Source organism: Globicephala melas, chromosome 2 (assembly GCF_963455315.2).
Source record: "Globicephala melas chromosome 2, mGloMel1.2, whole genome shotgun sequence".
In the NCBI taxonomy this organism is placed as follows: domain Eukaryota; kingdom Metazoa; phylum Chordata; class Mammalia; order Artiodactyla; family Delphinidae; genus Globicephala; species Globicephala melas.
In genome coordinates, this window is record NC_083315.2 from 98,614,808 (window position 1) to 98,642,394 (window position 27,587).

Genomic DNA, 27,587 nt, shown 5'->3' on the forward strand with positions numbered 1-27,587 from the left:
CCTGGTAACCATAAGTTCATTCTCTAAGTCTGTTTCTGTTTTGGAAATAAGTTCATTTGATTCAAGTAAATTCAGATAAAGTTTTAAGAACATATTCTTTCTGAAAGATAAAGAAAGCTGCTATCGTTCATCCGATAGACAGCTACATGTATAGCTGGCTCGTGCATTTTGGCATTTTTATTACTGTTTATGTGGACACTGGGACCTAGTATAGTCCAGCCATTGGGCGTAGGTACTAGGGTAAATGCGTGAATAAGAGATGGTATTATTATGTTATATCATTCGTCATACTGTATTTCTGTTTGTATTTGTAATTATTATTATAAATAAGTATAAAACAGTATGATAAGAGTTATCTAGGAAGTAAAATTTGACCCATTAACCTTGACAGAGCATGGGAATTTGGTAGGTGAAATGGAGCAAGGGCTGGTTTGAATTGACTCAATGGTGGTGATACAGTAAATTGGTAACTGACGACCGAACTGTATCGTAGTACTAGTATAGCAACTTACACCTTTTTAATCAGTCATTGGTTATTTTGTGATTCTCCCCACCCTCTCCCCGCAAGAAAAACATAGAAGTTGGTAATAAAGCATTAACTTCTTACTTGGTTAACTAGTTACATAGCATTGATTAACTTAATGTTTATTCTCTTAAGTTTTTAAGAAGCTTAACTCTTTATTGCCACAGCTTAACAGGAATATTTAATGGAATATGTTTTAAAAATAAAAGGCTGCATAAATATGTTACTAATCTTGATATGTTTTAATTCATTCTATTTGTTTCTCAAAGGGATGTCCGTCGCTTAGTGGTGGCCATGTCTAGAGCCAGACTTGGACTTTATATCTTCGCCAGAGTATCCCTCTTCCAAAACTGTTTTGAACTAACTCCAGCTTTCAGCCAGCTCACAGCCCGCCCACTTCATCTGCATATAATTCCAACAGAACCTTTCCCAACCAGTAGAAAGGTAAGCCTACAGGTGACCACATTAGCAAAGAGCATCATCACATAAATCATCTGAACACTGGTTTAGAGTGCTCCTTACGCTAAGGAACTGAATTAAGATTTTCTATGTAACAATAATACCAGCTAACATTTACTGAGTACTCACCACATATCAGGCAACTTCTCTGATCCAGTCTCCAACATATGGGAAATGGGGTTAATAAAACCTATTGAACAGGTTACTAATAGGAAATAAAATAATGTATGTCAAAGCTAATAGCCTGATACATGGTGAGTACTCAATAAATGTTACATTACATACATGATCTCATTTCATCTCAGTAACAGCCCTGTTCAATAGGTTTTCTTATTAACCTCACTTTCCATATGTTGGAAACTGCGGCTCCGAGAAGTTAAGTAGTTAAGCCACACATCTGAGTAGATGGAGAGTCCAAGATTTAAAAACCCAGACAGCCTGACTCCAGAGTCCATGTTAATCATCATCATACTATACTGCCTCTCTTCAGCTTTGTAAGGAGAACTTAACTAATTACTTGATAACAGAGTAATAACTGGTTTAACTCTTGGAGAACCCTCAAGAAGCTTGCATTCTGAGGGAAGGTGTCAGGGAATAGCACAAACACTTAACTCAGAAGTGCCACTCTCTCCTCATCCCTGCTACCCATCTCCTATCTCCCCCTCTTTCTTCCCTTTCCCACCCTCAGCTCCCAGAGGTAACATCTCTTCAGTTTCTGGCTTAGCCTTACTTTTGCACAAAGGAGCAGGTAACTTTATTTTCTTACGTTGTTTTCTTTCTTACATGACGGTCAGCATACTATAGACTTTTGGGCTTTGTGTTTTTCATTTAATGAAATGTCTTGGAGGGCCATTGAATTTTAAATAAAACTGTCTTAAATGTTCACAGTATATTTCTTTTCCCCACCTCTCTTTTTTTAATTTAAAAAAAAATTTTTTTTTTTTCATTTTTTGGCCTCACTTGTGTGGCTTGCAGGATCTTAGTTCCCTGACCAGGGATTGAACCCAGGCCCTCGGCAATGAGAGCATAGAGTCCTAACCACTGGACTGCCAGGGAATTCCACCCACCCCTCTTTTAAAAAAAAATAAAATAAAGTTAAATTCTGTGTGTTTGTTTTGTAATAATGTTAAGAACTTTTTTTTAATTGTTTTTTTTCCTTTAAATAAAAGAAATGCTGCTGTGGAGGAATAGAAGGGAAAGGATGGAACGATACAATGGGGTGGGGCCATGTGCAGCCTTGAGTGTCAGGCTCTGAGGTCTGGACACAGTCCTATAGCTATGAGGTTCTCAATCTTTTGTGGACTGATTATTAAACAGGCACATTGCTGATGAGAGGTCTGGGGCAGAGGCTAGGTGTCTTCAGGTTTAACACACTCTCCAGGTGCTTCCTAGCCAAGGGCTGCAGACACACCTGGAGGCAATACCAAGGAACAGAAGGTTTGGAAAGTGGTGCTCTGGGCAGTACCATGGACTCAAGCCCTGGGGGCTGAGGGCTGGGAGCATCTCCCCATCCTCTGCTCAGGAGACAGTGTGAGGGGTGAGGAGGACTGCGCAGCCCTGAATCTCAGGAGAGGCTGCTCCCAGCAAAGCCGCCAGAAAATATATACAAACAAACAGAAAGACTTCCATGCTTTAAAGGCAATATTCCGTAGTTGTAACAGCATGGCAGTCTTTGCACACAGAAGTTGTGACCGTTACAGGAAGTGACCACCGTCCAAAGAACACCTGCTTATGTGCAATACCGCCGTCCTGCTTAATTCTGAGAAATTCTATTTAATGTACTAAATATTTCTAACTTTATGTGCTTTAAATAATTTGTCACTTTAAGGTGAAATCCTTTTTCTTGATATGTTTTTTACCTCTATGATTTTCTGAATTGTACAGTAAGATAGGATGAGACTTTATAAAAATTTTACAATTGACTTTAAATAGGAAAGTTCTTAATATTTATTCTCAGATGGTTTAGAAGAAGTGCACATTTTCTGTTTTCTTCATTTGCTTTACCACTTTACCTACACCGATAGAGTGGTGTTTCTCGGGTTGTTGTCAGAAGCTACTGCATCAGAATCACCTCGTTCTCCCTCAGACCTACTGAATCGAAATCACTGGGGGGCTACAGCCCAGGCCTCTGTTATTTAACACTTTCCCCACATGGTTCTGATGGGTACTACAAAATTTACACCTTAAACTACTATTTGCCAACATTTTTGACCATACGCTTTATTAGTAAAGAAAAAAAAATCTTGCCGGAATTCACTGGGGATCCAGTGGTTAGGACTTCACGCTTCCACAGCAGGGGGCACAGGTTTGATCCCTGGTTGGGGAACTAAGATCCCACAAGCAGCATGGCATGGCCGAAAAAAGAAAACTGGCAAATATTAACCCTCATGACTAACAGTCTATATATTAAGTAATAATAAATGATAGCTTCTTATTTTTTAGAAAAACATAAATGGGAAGAATAATTTTAATATTTTCTTTGTGAATAGTCTTGAGACTTGCCTTTGGAGCGTATGTGGTATTGGAGACCACTACTTGAGACCATGTTGATGGTTTTTTTCTATTCAAATGATTGCTTATTTGTTATGAATTCTTCTACATTAGTTAGTAGACCAAGACTCATGTTTTACTTACCAACTTGAAATTATATTAAAAGCTAGTGACTCTTAGCTCTCTCCTCATCTCTGCCTTTTCTCAATTTAAATTGAATCACTTCTCTTCATGAAATCCTTATTCGACTCTAACACTTACATCTTAATGTCCTCTTACTGTTCTTATTTCCTCCAAACCCTAATAGTCAAATAGTGTTCATACGTAAGATGGAGACATGGGCTTCTGTTGAAGTGTTAGCTTTCAGTGTCTTTCACTCTATACTTAACTTTCTTTTTCTTTTTTTTTTTAAATTTATTTTATTGATGTATAGTTGATTTACAATGCTGCGTTAGTTTCTGATGTACAGGAAGTGATTGAGTTATACAAATATACACTCTTTTTCATACTCTTTTCCATTATGGTTTATCACAGGATATTGAATATAGCTCCCTGTGCTATACAGTAGGACCTTGTTGTTTATCCATTCTATACATAATAGTTTGCATCTGCTAATCCCAAACTCCCAATCCATACCTTCCTTACCCACCCACCCCCACCCCCCCGGCAACCACAAATCTGTTCTCTATGTCTCTGAGTCTGTTTCTGTCTCGTAGTTAAGTTCATTTGTGTCATATTTTAGATTTCCACATATAAGTGATTATACTTAACTTCCTTTTTGCCGTCTTCTAGAATGGAGAGAGACCATCTCATGAAGTACAGATAATAAAGAATATGCCCCAGATGGCAAACTTTGTATACAACATGTATATGCATTTGATACAGACCACACATCATTATCATCAGGTAAGTTTTCTCAAAATTGACTCTTATTTTTCTTGCTGGAGAATCTTCTCTGTTGCCGAATAAATCTTTAACATATTTGATTCCTTGCAGGAAACCAGCTAAACCAAAGTAGATTACTATTCATGTAACATCCATATTTTAAAAACATCTTTTGTAGATATAATTTGGCATACAATAAATTCCACATATCTAAAGTATACAGTTTGATATGTTCTGATATTTGTATATATCCATGAAACCATCACCATAATCGAGATGATGAACATATCCATTATCCCCAAAAGTCTTCCACGTACACCTTGATAATCCCTCTCCTCCCTCACCAGTTCCTTTTCCACCTTCTCCAGGAAACCAAGGATCTACTTTATGTCACAATAGATTAGTCGCCATTTTTTAGACATTTATGTAAATAGACTCATACAGCATGTACTCTTTTTTCCTACTTTTATTCAGCATTATTTTGATATTCATTTATGTTTCAGAATGTATCAGTAGTCCTTTTCCTTTTATCGCTGAATAAGTAATCCATTATACAGATTACCAAGTTTACCCATTCATCCAGTGATGGACATTTGGGTTGTTTCCAATTTTGGCTGCTACAAATAAAGCTACTATGAACGTTCTCCTACAAGTCTTTGTACTTTCTCTCGGGTAAATTTCTAGGAGTGGAATGGTTGGATAGTATGGTAAGTATGTATTCAACTTCTTTTAAGAAACTGCCCACCTGTCTTACAAAGTGGTTGTACCATTTTATATTCCCACCAGCAATGTATGAGAGCTCACACACACTTACTATGTTTGGTCTTTTTATTTTAGCATTCCGGTAGGTGTGTAATGGTCTCGTTGTGGTTTTAATTGGCACTTCTCTAATAACAATTGATATTGAACATCTTTTCATGTGATTATTTACCATCTGCATATCTTTGAGGATGTGTCTGTTTAGGCCTCTCACTCACTTTTTTGGGTTGTATTATTGAGTTTTGAGAGTTTTAAAATTTATTCTGACTACAAATTCCTCCTCAGATGTTTGTTTTATGAATATTTTCTCCTAGTCTGTGACCTGTGTTTTCATTTTTAAGTGTCTTTCAAAAAACAGTTTTAAATTTTGACAAAGTCCCAGTGTATCAAGTTGTTCTTCTGTGATTCATGCTTTTTATGTTCTAAAAGAACTTAGCCTGACCCAAAATTACAGGGATTTTTTCCCCTAATGTTTTCTTCTAGAAGTTGTATAGTTTAATTTGCTATTTAGAGGTATGCTACATTGTGGGTTAATTTTTTTTATATGGTGCAAGGTAAGGTTGCATTTTACTCATTTGCGTGTGGATATCCAGTTGTTTCAGCACCATTTCCTGAAAAGGCTATCTTTTCCCTCTGTTGACTTGCCTTGTCATTTTTTTTTTTTTTTGAGATTAAAAAAGCAGTTTTTCAAATTGAGATATAATTGACATATAATTTTAGTTTCAGGTATATAAAATAATGATTTGCTATTTCTATATATTACAAAACAATCACCACAATAAATCTGATTAACATCCTTCACCACACAGAGTTACACTTTTTTTTTTTCTTATTTTGAGAACTTTTAGGATCTCACCTTGTTTTAGTAGAAAAATCAATTGGCCACGTGTGTGAGAGTCTACTTCTGGGCTTTCTATTCTGTTCTGTTGATCTTTGCATCTTTCCTTTTTGCCTTTACTACACTACCTTTATTAGAGTTTCTTTATCGTAAATCTTGAAATTAGATAATGTGAGTCCTTCAGTTTTGTTATGTTTCAAAATGGTTTTGGCTGTTCTAGTTCCTTTGCTTTTCTGTATAAATTTTAGAATCAGCTTGTCTATTTCAACCCCCAGGAAAAGCATGTTGAGGTTTTGATTAGGATTTTGGAGTATTACTGCTTAGGATCAATTTGGGGAAATTAACATCTTAACAATATTGAGTCTTCTTTCCATGAATATGATATCTCTCTCCACTTCTTTAGGTCTTCTTTGAATTCTCTCCTCAGTGTTTGGCAGTTTTCAGCATACAGGCTTTATACATATGTTGTTAGTTTTATTGCTAAGTATTTCACATTTTGTGCTGCCATTGTGAATACTACTTTAAAATTTTTTCAGTTTCCAACAAGAGAAACAGTTCCTGAAGAGAGAAGCCCAGCTTTAGCTCCAGACTGCCATGGGGTAAAAGGGAAGCCAGGCATATAGAGCTGCTCCAGTGTTCTGGTTAAGTGGGACAGGAGCCTTGTGCCCTGCTGCTGTCTCCCTTCCGTGGCCTTGTCTCAAGGCTTGGTTCCTTCTCACCCCTCACAGGGCCCCTTGATTGAAGTCGGTCCTTTCTTGAGTTGGTGTGGCAGTCAGTCCTAATCAGCCACTGTTTTTCCAGAGTGTTACAATAAATTCCTTTGCTAAAAAATTTAATAGCTTTTGATATTGTTTTTCTCCCTGAGGATGTAATGTATGATCTCATCATTATTATCTGATATCTAGGCAGGCATATTCCATGGAGTCAGTAAAACTTAGGCCATTATCATCAGAGTTGTTACATCTGTAATATAACATGGCCAGCAGTGTTTTGGAGAATTCTACAGTGACAGTATCAATTAGGAAGATAATGTGAGAACTTAACTTTATAAGCCAGTGTCTTTTTATTTGGATTCTTTGATGTCTTCCCTCTCTCTCTCTTTCTTTTTTTTTTTTTTTTCTCTTTAGACTTTATTACAGCTACCACCTGCTATGCTAGAAGAAGGTGAAGAAGTTCAAAGTCAGGAAACAGAATTGGAAACAGAAGAAGAGGCCACGCCTGCTCAAGCTGACATTGTACCTAGTCTAACAGATGCCAGCTCCAGTCAAGAAACCTCAGCCTCTCAGACTGAGACCATCCCCAGTCACACAGGAGACAGTTCCAGTTCAGAGGCCATCCCTACTGAATCCGAGATCACTGCTACTGTGGCAGAACCTGTAGCTGTACCAGCGGAGAATAACACCCCTCAAGATGCCACATCCGCCCCCAGAGAAACCAAGTAGCCAAACTGTAGCCCTTCTTAGGGAGGACATTTCATTTATAAAGTCTAGGTAAAGTTACCTTTTGTATTTTACATATTCTTCTGCCATTTTAATGGCACTAATTAATATTCAGTCCTTATTTTTGTTAGCTGATCTCAATGTTTGTCTTCTGGTATATATGAAAAAAGAATGTGTGTGAACAACTCCAACTTTATTTGTTCAGTCAGAAGAATAAATAACCATTCCTTTGATATTTTGATTATTAAATAACTATATCTATAATCATACCTACATTAAAAGAATTTTCTACAGAGTAATAGTTCACATTTTTAGTGAACTTCGCTAAAGAAAAGGACAAAATATACTGGAATTAACTACAAATGACTTCAAGCAAGTGTCCAAATTGGGGAGGAAATCATTTCTTCTACCATAATGTAAGATGCTCAAGTCATGTTTCTTTCTATCCCTCCTTTCTTTGCTGTCTTCCTTGATGGAAAGGCGTCAACACCATAGGATATAAGTTGCTCCGATCCATTAAAGAAGACATGCATTTCCTTCCCCCAAATCTCAGAATGTGTAAAATCACCTAGAATGTCTCTTTATTTTGGGGGCCACTCCAGGCCTAATGAATCAGAATCTCAGGGTTAGAGCCTAGGAACCTGCATTTTTATTTTTGCAGGTGCTACACAATTAATGTTTCAGTTGCTGGCCGAATGATATCAGATAAGGCTGGTGAGGCTGGGCCAAGATTTGTCATTCATCTAAGCAAGAAGGATCTGGCAGATCCATTTGGGCAGGAACAAAGGTCCAGGGTCCGGGCAGTGAAAATCAGTGCACTTAATTAATTCCTGTATTCAGGATGGATTTCTTCCAATGCAGAGCTTCTGAGTTTTCTGCCCTGTTTAGTTCTCTTGATAGATAACCAGCCATAAGGAGACCTTAAGGTAAAATGTGCTCCAGATTTGGGAGGGCATCTGTACTAGGGCCTTGCTACTCAGGTGTGGTTTGCAAATCAGCAGCATCAGTGTTGCATTGAAATTTGCTAGAAATGCAAAAGTTTGGGCTGTACCCCAGATCTGTTAAATCTCAATCCGCATTACAGCAAAGTCCCCAGGTGATTCAAATGCACTTTGTAGTTTTAGGAGCGCTGTACTGAGATTACTGTGCCGTCCTCACATCAGTGAGAGGTTGAATGGTGATCCTATGATGGTAGAGTTTACAGTGAGTATGACTGTTTTCTGACAATGGACCTCTGCTTATAAGGTCCCTGGGCATGGTGACCAGAGAAGAGATGAATGTGTGTATGTGGGAAGGGTCAACTTGTCCACTAGTTCTCTTCCGCATTCCCACATCTGCTAGAGTGGCTAAGGGGAGCATTTCCCCAAATCTAGTGCATCTACCTTTAGGCTTGACCATGTCCAACGAACTTTTGAAGAATTAAGCAAGAATTGCACACTGCCAGTGACCAGACCAGTGCTTCTCATCTTGATATTTTGAAGCAGTGATGAATTCATAAGGAAATTAAACCCAGAACGTCAAGTCAGTGATGTTTTTGAGTGACTAATGTTGGCTTAAGTTTACCAGTCTGTGGTGGGTAAAATTTAGACTCCTGTCTTACAGTGCTTCTTGCAGCATCAACAATTGTGTCGGGTGGGGAAGGGGACGATGAAAGTGATGGGATAATAAGGGGAGTGAAATGCCAAGGAAACGAATGTAGGAAGCCTAGGTCTGTTTGTTATCAGAGTTAGGATGGAGCCAAATGGTCTGTTACATAATTTCTCTGAGTGTTTAAGAATTTGAAAGCAGGTGTCATGGGCATCTGTATGAGGACTTGCACTCAGAATTATGTTCATCTGTGAATATATAGTATCAGGCTAAGCAAGAGGGAAAGAAGCTTTACCATATTACTGTCTTTCCTGGAAAAGATTGATTTTTCCCTCTGCCCTTTGGAGGAAATGACTCATTAGACCTGCAACCAAAGTAAAGCAAAACTGTTGTGCTGCTTTCTCCTTAAATAAACCATTTTCCTAACACTGTGTATCACTCTGTCTAGCTGGGTGGCTGAACGTTTTTCTTTGCTGCTTGGTTTTCTATCACACTAAAAAGAAAATTTTAACTGCAAGATGAATAACTCCTTTGCCTCTGTCAAATTAAGAAAAGGATGATGAAAGTGGGACTTGCATTATTTTAAATTGTTTATTCACTGGAAAGGCCAGTGAACTGCAGTTGACTATAGAATTGTGGAATTTTTAAAGGAACTTAAGAGATCTTTTCTAAACTTAAATAATGAGGAAACTGAATCAGATGGTCTTAACCAGGGTGGCAACTGTGGGAGACTGGGGTAGAATCCAATCTATAGTCCAGGGCAGTTTTGTGCCTTTTTTTTTTAATCAACCACACATGAGTAATTGCTTCATAAATTCAAAATTTTTCCATTTAATTTGGGATTACTACAGACACAGGTATTCTAGCCAGGTGACCATTTCAGATTAGTGTTCCCATTGCTCTCCATCCTGTTTTTCATATCTGAATATGTCGTGATTTTGGAGTTTATTTTTAAAAGCAGACCAAAAAGTCACATGCCAAGAGAAAGAGCATGAAATGAAGCAATTCAAGTATTTAGACTTTTTTTCACAAAATGCTGAGTTAAGAAAGTACATTACCAGCAGTTGGGAATAAATAGCTCTATTGATTTGGGCAAATGAATGAGAAGATCTAAATATTATCAGGTCTCTTGAAGTTAGTGCGAAGATAAAAGTTGATATTTTGCTAGATACTGAGAGAAATGGTATACATGGGCCATTTGTGCTCCTATAAAAAATGAAGTTTTTATGATCAGTGGACAACATGATATTGTAAAACAGACTTTGGACTCATCCAGACCTGACTCAAATTTTACGTAATTTGCTCATCACATCAGCATTTGGTTTGACCTTGACAGGTGTTATAACCTCTGTAAGTCACAGTTTTATCTACAAAATGGGGAAAAGATCTGTTTGTTTGTTAATGCGGTAATGATTATGAAAACATCTGGCACCTGGTTGCTTGGTAAATACCAGTCCCACCCTCTGCATTTTCCCCCAAATCTTTGAGACAGTGTAGGATATTGCCAGCCAGTCCTCTGACTTGGGTGCATAGCTATGCCCCTATCCAGGGAGTATGGAGGAGGATTAAGAAGGGAACACGTGGTGGCAGTTGACCTTTGAAGATCAAGGGTCAAATTTACTGATTGGAAACCTCGAAATCAGCCTATGGCAGCATTGAGGATGGTCTCTGCTGAAATAAAAATTTCTAGCAGAACAGCATACCCAGATGGAGATAGTAGGTACCATTGTGCTTGGGATATATTGGTAACGTCAATTCTGTATCCTGTACTCCCCCACCCCGAGATCATCTATATTGTTGCACTTACCTAGCTTGAATGTGCTTTTTCCTTTTTATCTTGTACTCACATGGTATTTTAGAGGTGTTTCTTCAATTAAAATAAGATAAAAAAGATTTTTTAAAGAACGCTGACCCTTTTGCATGCACCAGAAGAGCAGTTAAAAACAAGCAGTGCCTTGCTTCCTGTGAAAAATGCTTGGCAGTTAGCCTTTGTAATTATGAAGCAATCATGTTAATAGATGTTTAAGAATAATACAACTGGAGCTGTACAGAGCCAAGGATGGAAATGAGCACATGAGACCATTTTTTCTTTATCCATTGCTATTCTTCAGTGCCCGAGAAGGGGTTTTAATTCAGCGGTAACCAGAAGCTTTGGACACTTTTTTTCTTCATAGGGACAACCCTGAGCTCAGTCCCCTGGAGCATGACTCAGAATGCAGCACAGTTACTGCTGACTGCCACCTTTATTGCCAGCTCTACCTTTTGGCTTACACTTATTTCATTAGCTACTTAAACTTCTGCACTTTCATATAAAAGATGGCTAATCCCAGTATTTCTCAACATATGTTACAAAACCACCCGTCTTCAAAAATACTTTGAAAAACATGTTCCATGGTCAAATAAGTTTGAGGAACACAATTAATTATCATTCCCCATTTGCAGAATAACAATGCATTGTTAGCTAATTAAAGGTTCTTTCCTGCAGGAAAAAATCATGTTAACTTTGTTTAATCTAGCATTTGATTATCGCAAGCTTATTTGACCATAGAACTCTTTCTTTTTCTTTTTTTTTTTTTAAATAAGACATTCTAAAGAACTAGTTCCTCAGAACAGTTTGGGAGCCAGTATTTTTACATTAGCAAGTGAACTTTGATTCCCCCTTAGAAAATTAAGGGGATAAGAATATACCAGCTCCAATATGCTACTTTGTCATAAGGATTATTTTGAGCTGAAGGCAGTTGACAAACAGCAGATGCAAGAAGTATTCTCTGTCCTTGTGCTTCTGCCTAAAAGCAGGGCATAAATTTCCCTTTGTAAAGATGACATAAATTTCCATTTGTAAAGGTATCCTCTCTCTCCTGTACCAGGAAGAAGACAACAACCCTTATCATGGGACACAGAGATGATGCTGTGAAATGAGTCTGCATAAACAAACCTTACTAAAATGACCCTTATCTTCCATTAATTTCCCCGTGTATTTACTTGCCCACAATCTACCACCCCTAAAAGCCCAAACTCCCCCCCTTATTTTTTTGCCTATTTACTTCTCCATAATTTATTGTCCTTTGTTAAAATGATATATAAGCTTCAAAGCCTAACAGCTTTTGGGGGGAGTTTTTACTTTTCTGTGTAGCCCCCCTGGAAGTAAAGTTAAAAACATCAATTAAATTTGCATGCTGTTTCTCCTATTAATTTGTCTTTTGACAGTTTAATTCACAGGCCCCAGGTACAGACCTAAGAAGGTAAAGTCTTCCCTCCCCTACAAAAATAAGACTTTAATACATCGTTTTTCCATTAAGTAACCAGAGGCTAAAGTAGCACAGCTGAAGAAGAACGTAGAGGTGAAGTGATTTGGACAAAATATCGTATTATAGTGTAATTAACTTTTGAGTGTCACATGGTATTAATAGCAACATCCTGAAAATACAAATGAATAGAAGTTTGATCAATGTACCATGACATTCGTTCGTGTGAGCCTTCTAAGAAAAGGTCACTGAGCATTCTCTGTTTACATTTTAATTTTAGAGTCCAGGATTTCACACTAACCTTTTCTCATTTCTTACTGTGCAGTAAAAGGACAGTCCGTATTTCCAGTGTGTCTTGTTTTCTCAGTTCTCTAAATGTTTGTTTTCTTTAAAAGTCTGTTTCAAAAGGGGAAAAGATTTAGCGTGGTAAATAGGGGTGGACAAGAGATAATAGAAGAAAATTTAGGCAAATATGAAGAAAATTTCCTTAAAGAAAAATGTAAGATAAAGGACCCCAAAAGTTACCTTGCATAGGACATGTTGAATTGTCTCTTGGTTGATCTCCAGAGATAATGGTCCCCACCATCCTCTCTCTATCTTTGACTTACGTCGTACATTGACCCAACACTCTTCTTGCAGTAAATCTAAGTGCAAGAACCTCAATGGTAACTGCTTCTCCTTGGAAGATACCTTGTTTAATATAAATGGCTCTTTTGAGAAACTGATTTTATTGACCTTTTTAAAAAAGTCAAGAGTTCTTGATAGGAAGTGGTCGTATAAAATACCTTTTTCTACTCTCATTCATTGGTTCATTTTGAGGGGAGTTTTCTTCTGGTTTTTAGTTCAGTTATTTACAATAAATGTGGTTACTGTATTATGGTATTTTCATTACCCATTTTCTTCTAGTAGCACTTTCCAGTGCTGATTTCTTCTAATCCCAGACTTCCCCAAGAATAGTAGTGGAACAAGAATAGAGCTAGTTAATTTGCATTTTATTTTGCTGGTTGACTACTTTTCACAGAAGTGAATTGAATTAAAAATAGTAAAAAGTTGGGGATTCCCTGGTGGCGCAGTGGTTGGGAGTCCCCCTGCCGATGCACGGGACACTGGTTCGTGCCCCAGTCCGGGAGGATCCCACATGCCGCGGAGCGGCTGGGCCTGTGAGCCATGGCTGCTGAGCTTGCGAGTCCAGAGCCTGTGCTCTGCAATGGGAGAGGTCACAACAGTGAGAGGCCCGCGTACTGCAAAAAAAAAAAAAAAAAATAGTAAAAAGTTGGAAGGTGTCTTTGAAACTATCTAATTCTTGTGCATTCATGGACTGAGTACCTACTGTATGTCAGGCAACAATGCCATAGTTCATAGGTGAGAACACTGAGGCATGGGGTGGTTTGCCTAGGACACTATGGTTCGTTGAACTGGGACCAGAACCACCATCTGACATTCAGGCAAATTCCTTACCTTGCTGTTCTTTAAACTTATTTGCTTGAAACAAATCCAAGTAGAAGGAGCAACACTTAATATTTCACAGATGAGTAAGGCAAGCCTACTAAACAATTCCTCTCAGGTTTAGAATACCAGAGAGGAGACCAGGTTGCCAAAATCAGGATAGGAAATAAGAGGTCTATGAAAAAATATGCTTTAATGTTACAGTGCTTATACTTACAGGTGAAAGCCAAATTAATACTTGTTTTGGATTGAAAAAGGTATGAGAAACATATAATGGGGAGGGGCTATAGTAAGTAGTATTTAAGTGCCAAAATGTGAATTATCCTAACGCTGTTTTAGTTTTGGGCAAAGTCAGAACAGTTTAAATAACAACAGTTTTAAACGAATGTAATATATGATAAGGGAAAAGTTAGAATTTACCAAGACCTGTACTTTAAATTGCCATTATAGGCAAACCTCAGAGCTATTGTGGGTTCATTCCAGACCGCTGCAATAAATTGAATATCACAATAAAGAGAGTCACACTAATTTTTCAGTTTCCCAGTGCATATAAAAGTTATTTTTATACTATATTGTAGTCTATTAAGTATGCTAAATAGTATTATATCTAAAAAGGCATACATACCTTAATTTAAAAATACGTTATTGCAAAAAGAAAAATGCTAACCATCATCTGAGCCTTCAGCAAGTCATAATCTTCTTGCAGTAATAACATGCAGGATCACAGATCACCATAATAAATATAACAATAATGAAAAAGTTTGAAATATTGTAAGAATTACCAAAATGTGACACAGAGACACAAAGTGAGTAAATGCCCATGGGGAAGTGTTGCTGATAGACTTACTTGACACAAGGTTGCTTCAAACCTTCAATTTGTTAAAAACATAGTATCTACAAAACAATAAAGTGAAGTGCAATAAAATGAGGAATGCCTGGTTCAGCCTTCCAGTTTAACTCTACCTGCCGCAAACCCAACGTTAGCACGTTTGGGAGCTGAAAAGAACATCTGTGTGAGCTAAAGTTCCCAGGAGCAAACGTCTGTTTCTAAAACAACTCAAAGCAAGACGCTCTTATGCAATTACAGAAATCAGTTGCGGTTTTTTAGAGGTCGCCATTGCAACTCTTGGTCTAGTTGGGCTCATTAAATGAATGGGCTCATCTGAGCAAGTAGAGAATGTGTTTCCTCTGCAGAAATACAGTCGTAGCTTTGGTGAAAAGACTCATGAATGTCAACTGTCATTGACACTTGAGAAATTAAATTGGTCAAGTGGTTCTCTTAAATTGACATGGTACTATGAATATTGGGCATGGGTAGTTTGGCCTGCTTTTGAGCTACATAAAAATGGAATCGTACAAAATGTACTTTTTTTTGTCTGCCTTCTCACATAGATTGTAATAACATGAGGTAGGAATCAAGATTAACTGAGCACTATTTATTAGATCATTCTTTCTCTCAACACTATACTGTAATCTTTGTCATAAATCAAGTAATTGTATATGTGTGGGTCTGTTTCTGGAATTGTTCCATTGGTAAAGTTTTCTTGTGCCAACATTTAACTGTTTTAATTACTGTAGCTTTACATTAAACCTTGACATCTGGTTGTGTATTCTCCCTTAGCTATATTCTTCAAGATATTGGCCACTCTTAATCTGTGTATACACTTTAGAATCTTCCTGTCAATTCTAAAAAAAAGCGAAAAAAAACTTGCTTGGATTTTTATTGGGATTGTATTGATTCTATAGGTCAATTTGGAGGAAAACTGATGTCTTCATCATTTAGGAATATGGTGTTTCTTTCCATTTACTTAAGCATTCTTCAATCTCAATAATGTTTTGTAGTTTTCTAGATAAAGGTTTTGGCCGTCTTTTGTTAAATTTATTCATATTTGATTTTTTATACTACTATAAATGGTACTTTTAAAACTATATTTTATTATGTTTTGTCATTATTTGTTACTGGTATATAGAGATACAGTATCTTTCTTGTATGTTGCCCTGGTATGTAGCGATCTTGTGGAATTCACTTACTATAGTATGACAGTAGATTATTTTGGGTTATCTACATACATAATTATGTCATCTGTGAATAATGGTAGTTTTATTTCTTCTTCTTTGATCATTATACTTCTTATTTCCTTTTTAATCTCTGTGCCTTTTACTTCCCTTTTCTGCTTATTGGCTTATTGAAGACCTCCAGTACAGTGTTGAATGGAGGCAATCAAAATGAGTATCTTTGTTTCCCCCGAATCTTAGGGACAAAGCTTTTAATATTTCACCTATTGCTATAGGTCTTTGTGATACCCTGTATCAGATTTTAAGAGTTTCCGTCTATGCCTAATTTGCCAAGTGTTGTTGTTGTCATTGTTTTTAACATGAATGGATGTTGAAATCTCTATACAATACTTTTTCAGTGTATCCTCAATATGATTATATGCTTTTTCTCCTCTATTCTGTTAATGTGGTGAATTGCATTGGTTTATTTTTCAACCTTTTTTTTTCTTTTTTAATTTAGTTTTGGCTGTGTTGGGTCTTCGTTACTGTGTGCGGGCTTTCTCTAATTGTGGCAAGCGGGGGCTGCTCTTCATTGTGGTGCGTGGGCTTCTCATTGCGGTCGCTTCTCGTTGTGGAGCACGGGCTCTAGGCGCGCAGGCTTCAGTAGATGTGGCACACAGGCTCAGCAGTTGTGGCTCGCGGGCTCTAGAGAGCAGGCTCAGTAGTTGTGGCGCACGTGGTTAGTTGCTCTGCGGCATGTGGGATCTTCCCAGACCAGGGCTCGAACCTGTGTCCCTTGCACTGGCAGGCAAATTCTAACCACCAGGGAAGTCCCTTGGTTTATTTTTCTATTGATTTTTTTTTTCTTCTCGTCATGGGCCAAAATTGCTACTCTTTACATGCCGAATAAATTTTTAGTTGAATACTGGAAATTACAAGTGCTATGTTGTTGAATGTTTGGATTTTGTTGTCTTCCTTTAAAGACTGTTGAAGCAGTCTTTATTAGCAGGCAGTGACTTGTGGGTATTAGTTGACCTTTTTGATGTTTGTTTTTAAGCTTTGTTACACAGGTATAGAGTACTTTACTCTAGGACTAGTTTAGCTCTTTCACTAAATTGTGACCTTTCTGTGGTCACTGCCCCAGGTGTTCAATGAGGTGTCTCTACTCGAGCTGGTAGAAATTTAAACCTTGATTTTCATCAAGGTGAGCTCTGGGAAATGTTTAGCTTATAGCTCCCAGGCAGTTGTTATTCAATTGACTTCATGGAGTTTCACACTGTGCATGTGCATGTATAGATTAGTATTCAGCCAAAGACTTGAGGGGACCCCTCTTCAGACTTCTGGAGTTCTTCCTATGCATAACTCTCTCCTTTCATAGACTCTGCCCCCAAATTCCACCCAGCTCAGCCTCCTCACGTTTTAGTTCCTAAAGTCAGTGAGACTGCTGGGCTTCTACTTAGGTTCTCCTTCCCTGTGCTGCCGTTTGGAAATTACCTCTCAGCAAAAAGCCAGGGCAATCACAGGGCTCACCTTGTTTTGTTGTGTTTCCTTTCTTTCAGGGATCAAAGACCTTTGCTGCCTGTTGTTCAACGTCTGAAAATAGTTGCTTCGTATATTTTGTCCAGTTTTCTAGTTGATTTTAGTGGGATGATGAGTTACTACTTCATGAGCAGAAGCAGAGGTTCTCACATTGATTGGTTTTTAAAATATTAAAGTGACCTCACATTCCTAATAATTTTAAAATAATTGCTGTATTAAGTTACTAATATTTTTATTAGGATTCTTGCATCTGTGAGAATTATAGAGATTGGTCTATAATTATTAAGATGATGATGATATTACTTTTATCAGATTGGGTATCAAGATTATGCTGACCTCATAAATTGAGTTGTAAGTATTCTCTCTTTCTTCTTTTAGTGGAAGAGATTTTGTAAAAGTGGTGTTATTTCTTTTTTTAGCATTTGGAACAATTTACCAGTGAAGTCATCTAAGCCTGGAGATTTCTTTGTGATGTTTTAAATTTCAGATTTAATTTATTAAATGGTATAAGACTATTCTGTTTCTTGTTGTGTTGGTTTTGGTAAGTTGTGTTTTTATAGGAATTTGTCCATTTAAGCTGAATTTTAAAATTTATATGGGCAAAAGTAATGTATAATAACTTTTCAGCACAGCTTTAGCTATATCGCGCACATCCCATATCATGTTTTCATTAACATCCAGTTCAAGATGTTTCCTAATTTCCATTGGGACTTTTTTAAACACATTTTTTCATTTTCTTTGAAAATGTTTTGGAACTTAATAGAGGTGGTGGTTACACAAACTTGTGAATGCACTAAATACCACTTAATTGTTCTCTTTAAAATGGTTAACTTTATGTTATGTGAATTTCACCTCAATTTTTTTTAAAAAAAACAAGAATGCCTTTTAAGAAGTGGGTTTCTTAATTTCCAAGCATTTGGGCATCTTTCTTATCTTTTTGTTATTAACTTCTAGCTTTGTTCCACCATGGTCAGAGAACGTACTCTGTATGATGAAAATCCCTTGAAATTTGTCAGGACTTTTATGGTACATGTTTCACATGCACTTGAAAAGATTGTGTATTCTGTAGAAGTTAGGTACCATCATATGTATATACACACACATATAAATTAGTGTTATAAATTGTTAATTATTTTGTTCAAATCCCTTATATTCTCACTTTTTGTCTGCTTGTTCTATCAGTTACTGAGAGAGGTGTGTTTTTAAAAAAATCTGAGTGTGTTATAGGCTTATTTCTTCTTTTAGTTCTATCAAGTTTTGCTTGGTGTATTTTGAGACCATGTTATTAAAAGCATACAAACATAGAATTATTATACCTTCTTGATGGATGGATTTTTTCAGTTATTTAGAAATGTGTCTCTTTAAGTCTAGATGTGCTTCTGGCCTTGAATCACTACCTTGTCTAACATTAATACAGCTATACCAGCTTTCATTTGGTTGCTTTTTGCATGGCATATTTTTTCCATTCTCCTACTTAAACTTTCTAGGTCCTTATATTTAGGGTTTTCCTGTTGTAAGGAACATATCCTTAGGTTTAGGATTTGATTTTACCTATTTATAAGTAATACGTTGAAGACACAAGACTTCTGGGTGAGAAGCAAAAGACTGCATCACTCACAGAACAGCAAGCAGCATGGGCATCAGCATGTTTGTTTGCATCAGTTCCTCTTGCTTCCCGAGTCCCACAGAGGTGACCTGGAGGGCCCTAACGCGTCCCTGCATAGTCATGGGTTGTGTTATAGGAGAGGAACACTGGGGAGTCCCCCACTTTTACAGTAAGCAGCAAGCAAACCTGTTTGTTGTCCTCACCCCTCAAGGTTTCTTACTGCAAACTCAGCCCTCTTGGGAAATGACCTGAGTGAAGAGCAGCCTTGTATTCTTGACACACCCACCAAGAGCGTGTTGGGATACTCTGTGAGCTTATTTATTTCTCCTTGTAATTCTGTCAATTTTTGTATAATGTATTTTGAGACTATTTTATTAAAAGTATACATATTTAGAATCATTATACCTTCCTGATCAGCAGACTTCTTTATCGTGTAAAAAATGTCCCTCTTTAACTCTAGTAATGCTCCTTGCCTTAAAGTCTACCTTCCCTTATATTAGTTTTAACTACACCAGTTTTCCTTGGGTTAGATTTTTCATGCTGTATCTTTTTCCATCCTTACTCAGTCTTTCTGTGTCCTTATATTTAATTTTTTTCTTTTGTAAGCAACATGTATAATTAATATAACCTTTGTCTTTAGAGTAGATCATTTTAATTTTATATAATTTAAAAATTTTTATTTTATAATTATATAAAATTATATTTTTATTTTATATAATTATAAAATTATATAAATTATATTTGGGTTTATTTTAACCATTTTACTCTCCTGTGTTTTATGTTCACTTTTCTCATCTTTCTTGCCTTTCTTTGGATATATAAAGTATTCGTTATTATTTTATTTTTCCCATTCTTTTAGTTTGTAAATAACACCTTTTTTTGGGGGGGGGGGCCACACTGCTCAGCTTGTGGGATTTTAGTTCCCCAACCAGGGATTGAACCCGGGTCCTTGGCAGTGAAATCACCAAGTCCTAACCACTGGACCCCCAGGGAATTCCCAATAATACATTCTTTTACCTGTTATCTTCAAAAGTACAGCAGGCATTCTTGACTTATTACAGTCTACTAAGAATTAATACCTGTTCCACCTCTCACATGATACTAAGACTTTGTAATACTGATTTTATTCAACCCCTCCTACTTTGTGTTATTATTCTTATACATTTTATTTCTACATAAATTTTTGTAGAAATTTTTCTACACTCCAATAAAAACATTATTATTGTTTTGCAAGTTAATATTTATTTTGATTAACCCATACATTTACCCTTTCCATTGCTCTTCTTTCCTTCATATATCTTTATTTTTCATCTGGAAAATTTTCTTTCCTTATGAAGAGTTAAATCTGTTTAATATTTCCTTTAGTGTAAGTGTGCTACTGACAAATTTCTCTCAGTTTTTGTTTATCTATTTCACCTTTGTTTTTTGTTTTTTTTGCGGTACGTGGCCCTCTCACTTTTGTGGCCTCTCCCGCTGCGGAGCACAGGCTCCGGACGCGTAGGCCCAGCGTCCATGGCTCACGGGCCCAGCTGCGCCGCGGCATGTGGGATCCTCCTGGACCAGGGCATGAACCCGTGTCCCCTGCATCGGCAGGTGGACTCTCAACCACTGCGCCACCAGGGAATCCCTCACCTTTGTTTTTGAAGGATATTTTCCCATGTATCTAAACTGTCAATTATTTTCTTTGAGCACATAAAAAATGTCATTTTATTTTCTTCTACTTCCATCTCTCTTTGGAAAAGTCAGGTGTCAGTCTTTTGTTGCTTCTTTCAAAATGATATCTCTTTTCTCTAGCTGTTTTTTACAATTTCTAGCTTTGTTGTTGATTTTTAGCAGTTTGCCTTGCATGTGCCAGGGTGTGCGGTCTGGTTGTTTTCTACTCATCTACCTTCCACTCCACTAATCTTATCTTCTGCTCTGCTCTATTTGCTGTTAAAGCTACCTATTGAGTGCTACTATTAGTTTTTGCATTTTCCACCTCCATAATTTTCATTTTATTCTCTTTTAACAAATTCCATTTCTCCATCTTGTAATCTATTTTCTTGAACATATTAATCACAGTGGTTTCGGTGTGTCTGATAACTCCAGTATCTGGATTACCTGTCTATGTTTCTTTTGCCTGTTTTTCTCTCAATCCTGTTTCTTGCTATGCCTGGCAGTACTTTAATGAATGTCTGACATTGTATGTGAAACATTGCACAGGCTCTGGATGATGTTTTCTCCCTCCAGAGAGGATTTACCCTCTCCTGTCACAGGCAGCCTGGAGGCAAATCACCTCAATCCATTTGGGACCACACCTCAATCCAGTTGGGGCCACACCTCTCCCAGGCTGGTGTGCTGTCTTTGGGAAGGTCAGTCGAGTTCTGGCTCGCACTTATTCCTAGGGTGTAACCATCTAGACATCCCAGCTGAGGGCCTGAGATATTTGGGGGGGATCAGTCCTTTTGGGTAGGTTCCAAATTCAGTTTTTGTCTCCATAGCATTATGAAATTGCTAAATATTCTGCTTTGCTTTTTCAGCCACTTTCTGTTTGGCTCTAAGCCTCTTGCCTGCACAACTTAATCAGTAAATAACTTGAAGAAAACTTATGCTGATGTTGGGATCACATTTTTGCACCCCTCTTCTCTAGGATCTTGATTCTACATGTTCTAATTGCCGTGGCAGCTTCAAACTTCAATTTTTATCTTCCCAGCCCCGTCAAATTACTGCTAACTTCTCAGCCATTTGCCCTGCACCGAGAATTGCCAAATGCCCTGTCTTATTCCATGTGGGTTGCTATAACAAAAATACCATAAACTGGGTGTCTTAAGCAGCAAACATTTATTTCTCACAGTTCTTTAGGAAGCCTAAGATCAAGGTGCTGGCAGATTTAGGTCAGGTGAGAGCCAACTCCCTGGTTCATAAAGGACCACCTTTTCTCTGTGACCACACACGTTGGAAAGAGGGCAAGAATGTTCTCTGGGGTCCCCTTTATAAGGACACTAATCCCATCCACGAAGGATCCACCCTCATAATTTAATTATTTCCTAAAGGCCACACCTCCAAATATCATCACATTGTGAGTTAGGATTTCAACGTAAGAATTTTGCGAGTATACCCATTCAGTCCATTGCATGCCCCTAGGGGTAAAGCAGTGTGCAAAAACTCAGGATCACCTCAATAAGTCGCCTCCCCTCAAGTCCTGGCTATCTCGGCAGGTTTCTAGTGCCTTCAGACAGATTTTTTTCTCAATTTCTATCCAGCTTTTTCAGTTGTTCTTGGTGAGGATTGGTCAGGCCATTCCATCACCGCTGGACTGGACCACATTTGAAAAACACTGATTTAATGCCTTTCTGTACCTATTTTGTACTGTCTCATTTCCCTTACTGAACTCTAAGTCTCTAGAGAATTACCATTAATCCTCAGGTTGATCAGACTCTGCCTCATTCCTGATACCACTGACTCTTCTTTTCATCAAGGAATGTTTAGACCCCACCTGCAGGTATAGCCTTATCCTTGACCTTTGACCAATCCTGGGACTCATTAGAAGAAGGTGAAAGAAAGACATGGAAGGCTAGCCCTGTGATCCACAGCTTCAGGTCACCCCTGCTACCAGATGGGCTCAGAGCATATTCACTAGACACGGGCAGTTCCAGGTTTTGGTGGGCCCAAAGTGTATACAAATTTAAGAGCCATATTTAAGAAAAAGGATGCAAAATTATGAACACAAAATTAGGTATAAGGCTTTGGAAGGGGCCATGCAAGAGAGGAGTCTTGAAACTTAACCTTCATTAGCTTCATACTAACTCTCTCTGGTGTTGGTTTAAATTTGGGGTCCTAGCTTTCTTTCTCCACCATATTTAAACCCCTATCTTAAGGAGCAACTACTCTAGAATTGTTTCTTTCACACAAGGTTTGGGGTTCTGACATGGAGTTGGGTTCTATTTCTTTACCTGGCCTATTTCCCTGAAAGTGGCTGGCAGGAAGGAGTGTCCTAAGGTCCTCCAGAAATAAGAACCATGGAGCCAGGAAAAGGAGGCTCAGAATCAATGAGAGACACTGAAGATAGACTTTCAGACAAAATATTAAAGATGTTTACTGAGTATTTACTATATGCTAAATACTGTGCTTTTAAATGCCTTCTCTCATTTAATTTTCTCAATAACCCTGAGGCTTTGGTATTACTTTGAAATCTCCACGGTACAGATGAGAAAACTTCTCTAAGCCTTATTTGTCCAAAGTAACAAAATTTATAAGTGAGAGAACTGGGATTTGAGCTTCGAGTCCAAAGTGCATCATTCTCTAAACTGTTTTCAGAATATAACCACAGAGGCCTTGCTCAGAGGGGGGTTGCATTGTCTGTGACGATACTGGAAACGTTGCTTTATGATGTGGAGTTCAGGACACGTTGGAAATCTACTTTTCTCTCTGTTTGCTGGAGATGATAATGTTTTGCTTATAACAGCCATAGAGTTTGCTTCAGGCAGGTCCTCTTCGGTTCAGTCACCATGGATATGAATTTATTTACATCATTTGTATTTAAGCATTTTTTAGTTATTTGTGAATCGAGTGTCAGAGAACTCTCCATTGCCATTTATTCCTAACTTGTACCATAGTGCGCTTAATTTAAAATATTATAGAGGGATACAGACTCATGATCATTTCATTATTAATTACCAGAAGAGTCAGTATTCCTCTAGCACCAGAAGAGAAACCCAACAAACACTATTTCATCTTAGCAGGATCTGGAGTCGTACTGCTGCCTTTTGTCAGCTCTGCTTATGTAACTGGGAAGAAGAGCACTTATCACTGTTCAACAGACTTTTTCTCAGACAGGGCCTGGGTGTGCAGCACCCTGCCAAGTTCCCCATTAGTTATGGAGAAAAGCCATTCGTATTCTGAAATTGCAAATCAGCGAGGCAATCACCACACAGAAATAGCCCCCATGAAAATACAGCAGTGCTATATTTGAATCCTTAATCATGTATATTTATAGACCTGAGTTTAGTTCTATTTGGAAATTTTCACATTATACAGTAACATTGTGATTACCCACATGCTCAGAGGGTGAAGGGGGATGGGATGTTTGATCCACTTAAATTTTCTGAGTAATGGGGAGTTAGTCACAAAGAACTTTTCTGTCTATCTTTTGCCGAATGCCTTTCAAAAATTGCTTTGGTAGGCTCATAAGGAGATCAGAAAGCCACCTATGAGGTACTGGGGGTAGGAGAAGTAGGGAAGTGTGTCCTCACCAGATTTGTCACTGACATATAGAAATCCACCATTAGAGATTCAGTTTTGTGGCTTAGGATCTGTTCCCACAGTGAGACGAAAAGTACTTGGGTTGGCCAACGCATTGCACCTGTTAGTGTTTATTAGCACGTTTCCTGAGAGAAGATTTGAAAAGATGTACGGTACCTGAGGGCCTGTGGTACCTGGAGTTAGAGAGCAGTTCACCTATTTCCAAATGCTGCCCAGGGCCAGGCCTGTGGGTGACCGTCTGCCCTTCTTCAGGGAATACTCATCCCTGATCTGTGTGACTCAGATTCTGTGGGCTCCTCAGGCCTGCTCCTGTGACATTCACTGTCTTCCTGTGTCCTAGGCACTCATGCTGGTGAGGGAAGGCCCCACTGAGCAAATGCTGGAAGAGGGTGAGGCAGAGAGAATAGCAGTGGAAGGCCCTGACCCAGGACATGGCCCAGGTGTTTAAGACAGGTGTGGGGGGGGAGGTGTTGCCAAGCAGACCTAAATTAGAAATCCCTAAAGGAGCTCCGCCGCTCGCTCACTGGGTGACCCTGACCCACATCGCTTTAGTTTCCTCATCTGCATAATTGAGGTAAGAAGACTTTCCTTGAAGAGTTGTTATAAGGATTAAGTATGTGGAGATACAGGATTGACTAGTATAATGCCAGACCCGTAGTGGGAACGCAGTGAATCATAGCTGTCATTACCATGATTATCATCTACCTGAATGGTGGTGTTACCACATGATGTTATAGTTCCTTGCTTATGAATCTTCTTCTCTCCCACATTAGATTGGATTCCAGAGGGGCAGGTTTCAAGCAGGTTTGAAGCCACCTGATATAAAGGAATATGTGACTTGGTTTGCTAGACAGAAATTTTTCAGGAATCATTTATTTGGCTAAAAATGTTTAGGGCATCCTTACTGTGTAGCAGCATCCTTCTGTCAGACCAGTAGTATAATAAATATGTACATCCGAACCTGCTGAGCATGCTTTTAAATAGTTGAAAAGATCTGGACAAGAAGGTTCCTTCTTATTCCTGGCAGTGTCCAAATCCTCCGCTTCTGTCATACGTTGGTTTAGCAAAACAATGTCAGGGAACAACACATGCGATGGGGCTGCTGTCGTCTGCTTCTGACACAGAGCAGGCATGATCTGGGGAAAAGACCTGAGATGATGACAGTGATGGTGATGATGATGGTGTTTACTGAGTATTTATACATCAGATGCTGTGGTATGTGTTTTACACAGATGGTTACATTTGATTCTCACAACAACCCCAGGGCAATAGATTTCCTGTTTTATAGATGAGGACATCGAAGCTTAAAGTAATTAAGAAACCCATTCAAGGTTGACACAGCCAGTAAGTGGTGGAGCCAGGATTTGAACCAGGATATTTGAGTACGGGCCTTATAACTGTGACTGGTTCGTGCGTGGAGGTGCTACCCAGAAGGGCAGACCCACGTTTTGGGAACGGGGAGGGGGCGGCTGGTGTGTAGAGTTCTGTGCCACCAGGAAACAAGGTGGAAGCTCTGGGGGAGTGGAGAGGGGCCTGCTGAGAGGAAGCAGGCACGGAGTCCATTTTCATCTGTTCCTGAAATACGTGTAGTGGGTGAGCAGCTCACTCTGGCCTCTCAAATTAGCAAAAGCACCACTTGGCTTTCTGAAATGTATTTCTAGTGGCGGTGGTGCCCTGACAGAGCCTCATGTGTCGCTGCTGGGCAAGCTCTACCTATCCTTTGGCACCATGGACGGCAGCATCACTGATGGACAAAAGGTATTCAAGGAGCATTCATTCCCCAACCCCACGCTGCTCTTAAGACGTGATTGCTTTTATTAGTAAGACACATAATGGGTTCACTCACATCCGTTCTGAAGGTGAAAAACCAGCTCCTCCTCAATCATTTTTCTTTTTTCAGAAATGACTAGAGACTTGGCTTCAAAAAAGGATGAACAACGGCCCAGCGCTGACTCACTGCTCAGCTGCAAGTGCCTGGCCGAGAGGGAGGCCGCAGGCATCCGCACAGGAGCGCCATCCCACTAAGGTGGCGTGTGCTGGGGGGCGCACAAAGCCTTCTCTTCTGCTTCTGGCTCACGGCCCAGGCTCTCCCCTGGGTCCCTTTCCCCTCCTCCTTGTCAACATTTGCTGCGATTTCCAGTGCCAGAGGTCTTGAACTCTTCACTGCCCTCCCCAGGCCCATCCCAGTCACCGTGCTCACCGGCCTGTTTTCGCCTCCACTCCTGCATTCCTGCGCGGGGCAGGGAGCCTGTGCTCACCTCCTTTCCTTCCCACGCCCACCTTGGCCCAGCCGAAATGTTTCCTCCCTCCTTCCTTCGCTGTGGTGGAAAAGCTGTCCAACAGCCTTTAGATGAAGACATCGCAAAGCACATATCCAATCCCAGTGGCCGTGCCCTGAGCTGCTCTGGTTAAAACCTGCCTGGAGCTTCGAACAAAGAGGACCTTTGCCATCACAGACGAACTAAAACGTCAAACATTTGACCACTGGGAGGAAAGTGGTGCACATACTGACAGACATTCGCATTGAGAGAGGAGCTGTGAGAAAGCGCACCAGCTAAAGTCACCTGTATGGCATGTGCGCCGCGCTCTGCTAGGATGTTACCAACTGAATTTCTTTTCAAGCCTGGGAAGCTAGCACAGCGCCATTTAACAGCTCAACAGGGACAGTGTACTGATCCTGTGGCCATCTGTTTGCAGCATCTGAAGGATGCCAGCCATCCTGCAGCTTTCTAGTTGCTCAGGGTCAGCATCAATCATTACCTAGTAAGCACCAAATGCTCACTCACCTGAATGTAGTGTGCTAATGAAATCTTGAAGTGGTGGAATTTATAACTGGGTGTCTGTGCTTCTCCCCAGTCATTTAAAAAAATTCATTTCCATACCTGGAGAGCCAAAGAAAGATAATATATCTCTAGGCCACTGTCATCACCACCACCTTTAGAATGAGTGAGAGGAAACCAATCAAGGGTCCCTCTCACAGCCCCTCCCTGCTCCAGACTGCCTGCAGTGTATGTAATCCATGCAATCTGGGGAGTAAATTAAATAGAAGTTCTGTGCTATTGTTGATTTGAGGAAGCATCAAGGTGTTGCACAAAAGCTTCTTCAAACAGAAAGAGACTTTTATGAGGAAACTAGCTATGAAGGCCTTCCCACGTCTTTGTCCCAGGAAAACAGAACGAAACTTGCCTTGTCCCCGGCTCCTGAGAAATAGAAGACCCATCATGCCCGTGTTAGAAACGTGAGCTGCAGGACTACTCAGGTTAACAAAATAATAATGACTCAGTGCTTGAAGACAGTCTACAAATAAGTGCATCCAGTGAAGACCAAATCTGGAAACTATGATCCTTGAAGAAAACGTCAGCATTCGCACACAGATCCATGCCTGCATGACAGAAGTAATTTGCACCGTAAAGGTGGGTCCAAATAGAGTTCATTCCCCATCCACACTGGTTGAGGGTTACCAGCAGCTTCTTCATGAGTCAGAGCATGAGATTGGTACTGGAATCCTCTGTATTCCCGTTACAGTACAGTAGGG

At 39.1% G+C, this 27,587-nt stretch overlaps 1 protein-coding gene across 3 annotated transcripts in view; it reads left to right on the top strand.

Annotated features, from left to right (window-relative positions):
* The window catches only part of AQR (aquarius intron-binding spliceosomal factor), a 121,120-nt gene extending 95,050 nt beyond the window's left edge, over window positions 1–26,070 (top strand). Inside the window, exons 33-36 of one of the 3 annotated variants that reach the window (XM_060294504.1) lie at window positions 793–967; window positions 4,265–4,378; window positions 7,082–7,444; window positions 25,953–26,070. In XM_060294504.1, the coding sequence (XP_060150487.1) occupies window positions 793–967; window positions 4,265–4,378; window positions 7,082–7,396 (604 nt within the window). In that variant the 3' untranslated portion in view covers window positions 7,397–7,444; window positions 25,953–26,070. Of the gene's footprint in view, window positions 1–792; window positions 968–4,264; window positions 4,379–7,081; window positions 7,627–17,225; window positions 19,175–25,952 lie in introns of those variants that run through there. The other 2 variants (XM_060294503.2, XM_030844269.2) reach the window with 2 other exon arrangements.
* The last annotated feature ends 1,517 nt before the right edge of the window (window positions 26,071–27,587 follow it).